This window comes from Myotis lucifugus, unplaced genomic scaffold (genome assembly GCF_000147115.1).
Source record: "Myotis lucifugus unplaced genomic scaffold, Myoluc2.0 scaffold_160, whole genome shotgun sequence".
NCBI lineage: Eukaryota > Metazoa > Chordata > Mammalia > Chiroptera > Vespertilionidae > Myotis > Myotis lucifugus.
This window is the reverse complement of record NW_005871208.1, coordinates 1,241,265-1,252,221: the sequence shown is the minus strand read 5'-3', so window position 1 is coordinate 1,252,221 and position 10,957 is coordinate 1,241,265. Positions and strand designations below refer to the sequence as shown.

Genomic DNA, 10,957 nt, shown 5'->3' with positions numbered 1-10,957 from the left:
TTACATGAGCAAGGCTTGCAAGCCCATCACTTTGGGGGTTTTCAAGTTATTTACGTGGCATCTCTGATTTTGCTGGGAGAAAATGATTTCTTGCTCCCAGGCAAACTAAACCCACAAATTAGGGCAGTGGCTCCTTCTCGAGACCTATATAGGGGGAGACCAAGATCTTAGGCTTGTGAGTTGCATCTCAGCTAAGACTTAGCTTCTTATTCCAGCTCTCTGGATTTTCTAGCATGAGCCGCCAATTCACCTACAAGTCGGGAGCTGCTGCTAAGGGGGGCTTCAGTGGCTGCTCCGCTGTGCTCTCAGGGGGCAGCTCGCCTTCCTACCGGGCAGGGGTCAAAGGGCTCAGTGGGGGCTTTGGGAGCCGGAGCCTCTACAGCCTGGGGGGCTCCCGGAGCATCTCCTACAATGTGACCAGTGGCAGCGGGCGAACAGGGGGCTATGGATTTGGCCGGGGCCGGGCCAGCGGTTTTGCTGGCAGCATGTTTGGCAGTGTGGCCCTGGGGCCCGCATGTCCGTCTGTTTGCCCTCCAGGGGGCATCTCTCAGGTCACCGTCAACAAGAGCCTCCTGGCTCCCCTCAATGTGGAGCTGGACCCTGAGATACAGAAAGTGCGCGCCCAGGAGCGGGAGCAGATCAAGACTCTGAACAACAAGTTCGCCTCTTTCATCGACAAGGTGGGACTTTCTGGAGAAAGCCGAATGTAGAGCCCCTTTGTTCTTCCACCTTCACTGTCCTTGGGGGCTCCCAGCCTGAGGCAGAGGAAGACAGGCCACTTTCCCAGGATGCAGACACTGCCGAGGACTGGGCAGGGAGGAACTGGACGAATCCTGGACATCAGTGTTGAGAGGTCAGGGTGGCCAGAGGGGCAGGAGGAGTTAGAGAGCTTAGTCTGGGAAGGTCTCCTGGAGGCAGGGACAGTGGCACGCTTTGAGAAGTAGGAGAGTGATGGCACGTGAAATTTAGAAGCCAGACAATGGAGAGGTCCATGGCAGCCTAGGATGTCTAGAATGCCATAGGGCCTAGCTCATCCTCTTAGGGGACCCAGGCCAGCTCAGACACTGGTCAGAAGATAGACTCAGAGCCTGTAATACATCCAAACGGACATGTGGGCCCCAGGGCGAGGCACCTGGGAATTAGTAGTGCAGTGGAGTAGAGGTTCCCAAAAATGGTCCCTGAACTGGCAGCATCAGCTTCACCTGGGGACTAATTAGAAATGCACATTCTCAGGCTCCACTTCGTGCCTGCTGAACCACAAACTCTTGGAGTGGGGCCTTGGGATGTGCAGCTCTAACAAGCCCCCAGGGTGATGCTGATGCACACTAAAGTTTGAGAGCCACCTATGAACAAAGAGGTAGGAGCATCTTGGGAAGCAGACTTCCTGAGCTTTGGGGAGTAGGGGAAGCTTCCCAAAGATGACAGCGGGGTAGGGTGGTCAAACCTGAGTAGGAGTGTGCCAGACAAAGGTGGGGAAAGGCAACATAGGAGAGGGAGCAGTCACATGCAGCATGAAGGACTTATCTGGAGAGCAGGACACCTTGGGTTGTGTGAATGTTAGGTGAATGGGAGCAGAGGGGCTGGGCCCATTATAAAGAGCATAAGAAGGAATTTGGACTTGACTCTGTAGGTGATATGGAACCACCAGAGGGTTTTCTGCAAGGAAATGATATAATATTTATAAACTGCCACTTGAGAATGCTGGGGAAATGCTCTGAGATCATAGATTTGGACATGAAAGCAACATAGGAGGTGCTGAGACCCCAGGTCAGTTGAACACCGACCTCTGGCTGGGCTGGGAAAGGCCATGACCTAGAAGACAGAGAGTAGGCAGAGCACAGGCCAGGCTACTGGGTCTGAGCCGAGCCACGCAGGAGCATGAAGGCCAATACAGGTCGGTTTACATATTTAAGGTCAGCACTGGCCAAGGCTGACCACTGACATTGGTCCAAGCAGGTTTGGACAGATACAGAGGAGACATATCTTGATAAGAGGGAAATGAAGATGTTGAAGCCCCTCCTGATGGTGTCGGGTTCTCGCAGAAAGAGAACTCCTCAGTCAGACAAAGGGCCTGGGTGGGGAGGGGCATGAGTCTTACCCTTTAAGCTAATGCAGCATAAGAGAACACAGCTACCATCCAGAAAAGGAAACACACAGCCTCTCCCCATGACTGAGTGTCTGTTGATCTGGGTTCCAGGTGCGGTTCCTGGAGCAGCAGAACCAGGTGCTGGAGACCAAGTGGGAGCTGCTGCAGCAGCTGGACCTGAACAACTGCAAGAACAACCTAGAGCCCGTGTACGAGGGCTACATTAGCAACCTGCGGAAGCAGCTGGAAACGCTGTCTGGGGACAGGGTGAGGCTGGACTCGGAGCTGAGGAACATGCGGGATGTGGTGGAGGACTACAAGAAGAGGTGAGCAAGGATCCTGCACCCAGATTGACCACCTCCTGGGCTGGGTTTTCCCAGCAGGCACTGGGACATTTGCCTCTGGTCTCAGGAGCACTGAGCTCAGGTGGGAGTGACCCAGCTTGAGCTCTTCTGCCCGGGCAAGATGACAGCTGAGAAAGTTGGACAGGGGACAGCCAGCCTCTTGGAAAGTGGCAGGACTGTCCTCACAGAGACTACCTCCAGGGCATGTTCTCTCTTTTCCTCACTCGACAGAGTTCATGTGTGCCTGCCCCACAGCCTCTTGGTTCCTGAGTTGCCTCTAAATTCCAAGGAAATTCCTCTGCATGTCAGGGAGGTTGGATTTCTGTTGGGCTTCCTTTCTCATTTCCCTCAGATCCTGTACATTTGGGCCATGCTTCTTCTTCCTAACCCAGGGGACAGTGCTGGCTGCCTTGGAACTCATGCTTGAGGATGAGGTGGAGTTATAGGTAGGGGTGTCGGACACAAGAATCATGGCTGAAAGACAGTGTCATGTTCCTGTGATTTGGACACTGAATGGGAGGAGAAAGAACCTACTCATTCTCCAGACAGCAGAGGAAATTCAGACCCCAAACCATCTGGTCACCTGGTGCAGGAGGGGATTGCTTCAAACCCTGCCCACAATGCTGACCAAATAGTCTTAGTGAGTTGGACAGATTTGCAAAGATGTAGAATAATACCTATTAAAAGATACACAACATGAGCACCTCCTTTCTCTTTTCATGAGAACACACACACACACACACACACACACACACACACACACACCCTGCTCACTGTGATGCTTTTCCTGCAGGTATGAGGAGGAAATAAACAAGCGCACAACTGCTGAGAATGAATTTGTGGTGCTTAAGAAGGTGAGGAGGGGGTGCATATCCCTCGGTTACCCAAGTAGTGGAGTGTGGAGGGTGGGTGAGATGACATCAGAGAGGATACTGAAGTCTGTGCTCCCTACAAGGGCCTGGAGCCAAGGCAGATGGAGGGACTTGTTGCTTGGGACATGTTGGGACACCTTGGTGTTTATCTAGAACAGCTTCGTGTTTTGTGTAAATGGGCAGGAGCCTAGACATGGATAGTCAATCCCCAGGTCATACCCACTTTGGCTTTGGGAACAGGATATGCTTTTGAGAGGAGCTATAGGTTTGCCTCCCAACTCTGCCTGCCTCTGGCAAATTGCAGTCTGAATGACAGACTATGCATGTGTGCGCGCGCGTGTGTGTGTGTGTGTGGGGGGGGGGGCGGGGTAGGGCTCTCTCCTGTACCTTCTCTTTGAGAAATAGAGGCAGTAAAACAATTCCATTTTAGGATGGGGCAGAAGGAGTTCCAGAGTCACTGAGAACTTGTTTAGGGTCTCACAATGAGTCCTGGGTGGAAGTCAGGTTCTTGCTCCCTTGGTCTTGACTCCATTCTCTGAGGCAGCTTGTCACCGAGTCAGTGCTGGGGTGCCCGTTCCCAGGAGAACGCTGTCTGGACTTGAAGAAAAGTGATGTCAGGGGGTCCCTGGATTCCCTTAGGATGTGGATGCGGCTTACATGAGCAAGGTGGAGCTGCAGGCCAAGGTGGACGCCCTGGATGGAGAGATCAAGTTCTTCAAGTGTCTGTATGAAGGGGTAAGGCTCCCCCATCCCACCCCCAACTCTGTCTTCTAGAAGGACAGACGTAAATGAGCAGTTATTTACTCATCAATAACTTTAAGAGCCCAGGTCTCTAGTATTTGGATGCTGGGAACTTGGTAGATCCAAGGCAAGAGTGAAATATACCCTCGTACTTCCAAATGATGTGTGCCATCAGCCCCAGGCTACCTCCAGTGGCCTGCTCTCACATCCTCCAGGAAGTCGGGGTGACAGAGATAAAACAGGCAAAAATGAGAATGTGCTCCGCTGAAGATCACGTGCCATCACTCTCCTACTTCTCAAAGCGTGCCACTGTCCCTGCCTCCACTGATCTTCTGTCACTTGGGGCATTTCCTCAGGTCTTGGTCAGAAATCCTTAGGGATGGATGTGGGGAGGCCTCAAAACCTTTCTACTGACTCTATGACAATCTGGCTTCAAGCCTCAGCCTGTTGGCCAAGCATCTGTGGGCTGTGGTGTCCTTAGTGTCTCTTGTGTGGTGTCCAGCTTGTTTCCTCTCCACCTTTTCTACTTCTAACCAGTTCAGGTGACAGACATGTGGGCTGTTTTCTACTTGGGCTGCTTCAAACCCACTCAGCAGTTTCTAGGTGTGGTGTTGGATCCTCTGGGCTGGTGAGGTCCATTTTTATACGTTTTGGAGAATGCAGCTGCATCTGTTTTTGGAGGGTTTGGGGGCTCCCCTGCTGGGATAGGGCTATCACCTTGGCACTTTCCTCTGCTCACAAAAGACATTTCATGCCTCCTTGTTTCCCATACAGGAGATTGCTCAGATCCAATCCCACATCAGTGACACATCTGTCATCCTATCCATGGACAACAACCGGAATCTGGACCTAGACAGCATCATCAATGAGGTCCGCGCTCAGTATGAGGAGATCGCCCTGAAGAGCAAGGCTGAGGCTGAGGCCCTGTACCAGACCAAGGTGAGGCTGCACACCTTCCAGAGTCAAGGGTTCTAAGACCTCTGGTCCAGTCCCATGACCCACCATGGCCCACACACTAGTTGGGATCAAGACACTCTCCCTGACACTGGTGGAAGCCCAAAGGGAGGGGAAGACGAAGCTCTGCCCTTAGGATCAACTTAGAACATGACAGCCATGGGAGGACACACACAGCTGAGTGCAAACAAATGTGGCACAGAGTCATGAATGCAGGGGAGACAGAGGTTAGGGAACTAGAATCAGATGGGGCAAGTCAGGAACAACTTCTGCAGGCAGAGTTTTGAACTGCGTCTGGGAAGGAAGAAAACATGGGCAGTTAGCATCTCAAATCCCTTGTTAATTATAATAAATTAGGGGGTCTCTTTAGTGTGATCTGAGATTAGGTAACTCCTACCTTTTCATTCAATTCCAAGTCCAAGAATAAAGGGGGTGCTTGAGTCCCTTAGATCTTAACTCCTCTAATGGGTTGTGGGTGGGAAGATAATTCTTTAGATAATGTGGTTTCTCAGATCTAAATGGCAATTTCCTAATTGCTCCTTGCTATTTATCAGGCTCCTTCTCAAGGGAAATCCGAACTCTCTTTATCTTGTTTATCCCTCCTCCCACCCACTCCTTGCTACCCTGGGGACAGAAAGATTTGGCCTGCAGGGGTGGGAGGAAGGGAGGCTTTCAAAGACTGGTAGACACCACAGTCCAGGGCTTCTTGATAAAGGTTCCAACTCAGGTCCCTAGGCCCCAAATCCCTCTACTTTTCTGCTGCAAGCTAGGGTCAGGGGTGGCTGTGTGGTTTAATCACTCAGGAGACTGCATGGGTCAGAACTGGGGGAGTCAGTGCCTCTCTCCCAGCCAGAGTGTGGGAGGTTGTGCTCACATAGCCTTGCAGAGAAGCAAGAGAAGGCCACCTGTTCTGCCATAGTGTTTTTTTGTCCAAAGATTATCCCCAAAAATAAAACACAGGATCATAGAGAGAAGACCCTTGCCTTCCAGAGTCTCAGAAGAGGAATCCTGAATCTAGGGCCATGCTGGGGCCAGATATGAGAGAACTGGCAAGGCCAAGCACCCAGGGACAGAAACAAGCAATGCATAGACACTAGAGGTCTGAATGTCATATGTTTTTGTGTTTCCCTTCAGCCAAATTATGGGGTAGAAATGGAATACCCTCTGTTGACTATCCAATCGATGACATCAAATCCAGGAATAATCCCCAAAGAGTAGATGATCCAAAATTCATGACTAGTGTTAGATACAGTCATTCTATCGCCACCACTCATATACAAAATGTTCCTCCATGCCCAGCAAGATTGCCAGTAGCTTGGGGCCCAGCTGAACTGTGAAGGGAAGGAAGTCACAGGAAATATAGATGGGCAGCTCTTCAGCTCCCTCTTTGGTTCATTTACTCATTCATTCTTCCATCCATCAGACCTCTTTGAACACTAGCTAGGCTCTGTGCTAGGTACTAGGAATTCAGAAATAAATAATTTAAAAACAGGTGCCTGCCCTCTAGTCATTCTGAGTCTGATGGTAAAGATTTAGAAACTTGTGATCACAGTACTGTGTGGTAAGAGCTATGGACTGGTGTGGCAGGGACTATGGTGCACCCAACTAGGGATCAGGGAAGGCATCTGGGGGAAGTGATTCTGTGCTGACTGAGTTGGAGCCAGCTAGGGAACAAGAGAGAATGGATAGGAAAGGGTTTTCCAGGTGGAGGGAGAAGTTCATGCAAAGACTTAGAGCAGGGGTGGGCAAACTTTTTGACTCGAGGGCCACAATGGGTTCTTAAACTGGACCGGAGGGCCGGAACAAAAGCATGGATGGAGTGTTTGTGTGAACTAATATAAATTCAAAGTAAACATCATTACATAAAAGGGTACGGTCTTTTTTTTTTTTAGTTTTATTCATTTCAAACGGGCCAGATCCGGCCCGCGGGCCGTAGTTTGCCCACGGCTGACTTAGAGACTTGAGAGTATGTGGCATATTGAGGGAACATGGAACTATTTGGCACATGTGGAAAGCTAGGTAGGTGATGGGCAGAGGCTGTGAGAAATGAGTATGGAGAAGCTGGTGGATGCCAGATCTCAAAGCACCTTGATGCCATACTAGGAGTTTGAATATGACCTTGACTTTGAAGGGCTATAGGCAGAAGAGTACCATAATTGGAGTTGTGTGTTATAAAATTTCAGTGTGGAGAGTATGAGACTTCCAACAGTCCTTATGGCCAAATCTAACCATCAGTGAGAGCAACTGTGCTTAAGGAAAATAAACAAATCCAATTATTGAGTGGGAGGCTGATAGGCCTGGTGAAATTGGAGACCCCTACCCATTCCTGAGTCAAAATCCCTGCTTTGGCCCATCTCCCCCTAGTTCCAGGAGCTTCAGATGGCGGCTGGTCGGCATGGGGATGACCTCAAACACACCAAGAATGAGATCTCAGAGCTGACCCGGCTTATCCAAAGGCTGCGCTCGGAGATCGAGAGTGTGAAGAAGCAGGTGAAGGGGCCTTAGGGGCTCCTGGCTCACTCCCAAGGGAGGGGTGGACTACCCATCACATACACTCCCCCTTGCTTCCTCTCCTTCTCTTGGTTCTCCACCTCAGGACCCCACTCCTCAAATAGAACCCCTGTTCTCAACCCCCACACTTAGCTCCCAAATGAAGTCTGGGAACAATTGGAAGCATCTTTTCAGAAAGCCAAGAGTCTGAGGATACCACCTCTCACAGTCCCAGGTTGACAAGCCCCAACACCATGGGTGCAGCTTTGCTCTAGGATGTGGGCAAGGACAGAGGAGGGTCCAACCACTGTGAACAGATTGGGGGGGGCGTGAAGTGAGGCTCAGGGTGCCTTAGAACTCAGGGGGATGCTACCTCCTGGCCCTCAGTGCTCCAACCTGGAGACAGCCATCGCTGATGCCGAGCAGCGGGGTGACTGTGCCCTGAAGGATGCCCGGGTCAAGCTGGATGAGCTGGAGGCTGCCCTGCACCAGGCCAAGGAGGAGCTGGCCCGCATGCTGAGGGAGTACCAGGAGCTGATGAGCACAAAGCTGGCCTTGGACATAGAGATCGCCACCTACCGCAAGCTGCTGGAGGGCGAGGAGTGCAGGTGGGTGATGGGAGGGATCTTAGAGTGTTAGAGGGGGAAGAACTTTTGTAATCCTCTGACTCAGTTTCCCAGAGTGTGGGGTCAGGCTGATGGAGTGGCTGGAGATGCTTTTTAGGTTACCCACATATCCTCCAATAGCACAGGATCCGATGAGACAGAGATTTCATTTACAGTTTTTCTCATTCTAGTCTTCGGACTGGAGAAAATCTCTGCATGGTGCTATTACATCTCTGCCACTGCCCTGCCACTTGTAAATACCCCTATTAATAAAGAGAATAGACCCAGGGTCAGTCTCTGGGCAGACAACACACCTAGCCACAAATTTTTTAAAAATTGTTTAATTTTTATTATTTTGATTTTATTGCTACTGCTTTGTTCTTGTTTGGTCAGGTAGTAGGTACTGGTTGTCTATTTATCCTGGTGATATAACACTTCCTTTTAAGAGAAATGCATTTTTGTATAAAAAGCAGAGTCAGTGAAAATACTAGCTATATAACAGTATGAGTTGTACATGGTCATAGCAATACTTGGGAGGGTGGTACCTGAAGCACTGACATTTAAAAAACCCTGTTCTACCTCAGCACCATTTTACACAAAAGACTCAGAGAGGACAGGTTACTGGTCCTGAAATTATACAGTTAGTCCACCAGTGGCAAATCCTGATGCTATTTCCACATGTACTTATCCAGGCCTCCCAGGAATGAAAAAGTGGGCTAAGGAGAAACTTGGCAGGAGGGTCCCTGGAGCTGGTGTTGCTATGGGGGCTCCAAGGCTGCAAGTTCATAGTCTCTGAAGTGGGGAGAGTAGACTGAGGATGGAGAGGGAGGTGCTTAGAGATACGCAGGTGCAATGTGTGCCTGGACATGAGCTAGTCTGGCCGAGGCTTTCAGGCTGCGGTGAGGGTAGCACGGATTCCATGTGAGGGAGTCACCTGTGTTTTTCTCCCCGTGCAGGATGTCTGGAGAATACACCAACTCTGTGAGCATCTGTGAGTATTTCATGACTATGGGGGAATGCTTTTAGTCCATTAACAAGCACAAACTAAGTGGGTGCCTGTGACCGGGACCCCCATGGAACAGCCCAAGCTCCACTGTCATAATCACCTCCCAGCGGAGACCTGCTCCTTCTGTTCCCATCACTTCCTGACCTTTCACATTGGTCCCTGACCCCTCCCTCGACCCCAAAATCTCTCCCATGCTGGGATGAAACTCTCAGCATTTGCACATGATGGAAGCCTGGAAGCCTGGAAGCCGGGGGCAGAAAGAATCACACCTACTCACTGAGAGTGGAGATCAGGCATAGACACACTGTGCACACCAGCTCTAATGCTGGCCCTACAGGCTTCAGCTCCATCTCCTTCTAAGACAGGCCAGCAACACTCCCCTATATGAACCAATCAGGATATTCTTTGAAAAAATAAGACTGGATTCTAAAGTTAGATGTAAGACTTGCTTGGGCATCATCTGTCCTTCAGGGGAAGTCCTTGCTATTTCTGTTTGTTCAGAGAAGGAGAAGTTTCCTGATTTGGGGGTACTATGGGATCTGGGCTGCTTCTCCTGGTGCTTGAGCTGCTCGGGAATTGAGTGTGTGTCACTCAACTCAAGTCCACAGTTGATGTGAAGTATTTGCTTAAAGAGGAGACTGGGACTGTTAGTTGGGACCGGGAAGTTGGAGGGGACTCAGGGCCACTCCTGCCCTGGGACACACACTTATCACTTGTCCCTCCATCCTCCTCAGCAGTCATCAGCAGCTCCACGGCCGGGACCCCGGGCACAGGAGCCGGCTTCGGGTTCAGCGGGGCGGGTACCTATGGCTACCGACCCAGCTCTGTTGGCTACGGCATGCTGTCTGGAGGCTGTGTCACTGGCAGTGGGAACTGCAGCCCTCGAGGGGAGGCCAAAACCAGGCTGGGGAGTGCAAGTGAATTCAAGGATCCCTCTGGGAAGACCTCAGCTCTGAGTTCACCTACTAAGAAAACTACAAGATAAAGAGAAAGACAGTTGTCTGCCTCGCCCTGGTTTCCTCTGGACTCCCTTCTCCAGGAAACTCCTCTGTCACATTTTCTTTGCCACTGACATCTCCTCTCTTCCATCTCTCTGCCTTAGTCTTTCTTAATGTAGAATCGGGATTCTAGAATCTAGCCCATCCTCTGCCTCTGTACCAAGAGACCTCTTAACTGGGCCTCCCTTCCCTGAATCCTTCTCCTTGCAGTGGAAGGATTTTTTCTCAAAGGTAACCCCCATCCTCATACTGCCCCTTCCATGCCCTGGTTTAGGGAGTTATTTGGCCATGTGCTCCATGGGTACATATGATTGAAGGCCCACTGAGAGACCTGTCTCCTGTGAGAGCAACTCCAGCTCAGGGGAAACATCTGGTTATACATTGTACCTTGCATGGTCCCTGCAGATTTTACAGCTAGGAGTACCCCTGCAGGCTTCTCCCATCAAGGAAGGCATTTGTGCTGTTAATATGTGAGCTCTTGTCCTTGTTCAGACCTCGCCTCCATGTTTCCCGTGTCTCACCAATAAACTTATAAAACTCATGCAGGAACAGGATGCTTCTCTCTCCTAAGGGAATCCTCATCTCAGGCCTCATGGAGGTCAATGACCTGGAGCCTGGGGCATCTGAGGTCCAGTGTGTTCCAAAGAGTCCCAAAGTATCTTTAGATCTGAGTGAGAGAGATCCTTGCACAACTGCCAGATCTCACCATCACCTCTACTGAATTTTGTGATGCTCAGGATTCATCTCTGTTCCCCATCACCCCAGCAGATGCACCTTCTAAGTCATGCTTTCCTCAGACCAACGCTCCAGTGAATGGGTAATCTTTAAGACCATTTAGATTGTCAGCAAGGATAGGGAGCC

At 50.6% G+C, this 10,957-nt stretch overlaps 1 protein-coding gene across 1 annotated transcript; it reads left to right on the top strand.

Annotated features, from left to right (window-relative positions):
* The first annotated feature begins 206 nt into the window (after nucleotides 1–206).
* Nucleotides 207–10,083, top strand: LOC102435973 (keratin, type II cytoskeletal 73). The gene is made up of 9 exons (XM_006095699.1): nucleotides 207–680; nucleotides 2,198–2,412; nucleotides 3,224–3,284; nucleotides 3,942–4,037; nucleotides 4,818–4,982; nucleotides 7,362–7,487; nucleotides 7,875–8,095; nucleotides 9,049–9,083; nucleotides 9,833–10,083. Exons 1-9 carry the CDS (start codon nucleotides 234–236, stop codon nucleotides 10,081–10,083), a joined length of 1,617 nt encoding a protein of 538 aa, XP_006095761.1. The 5' UTR covers nucleotides 207–233.
* Nucleotides 10,084–10,957: the final 874 nt, after the last annotated feature.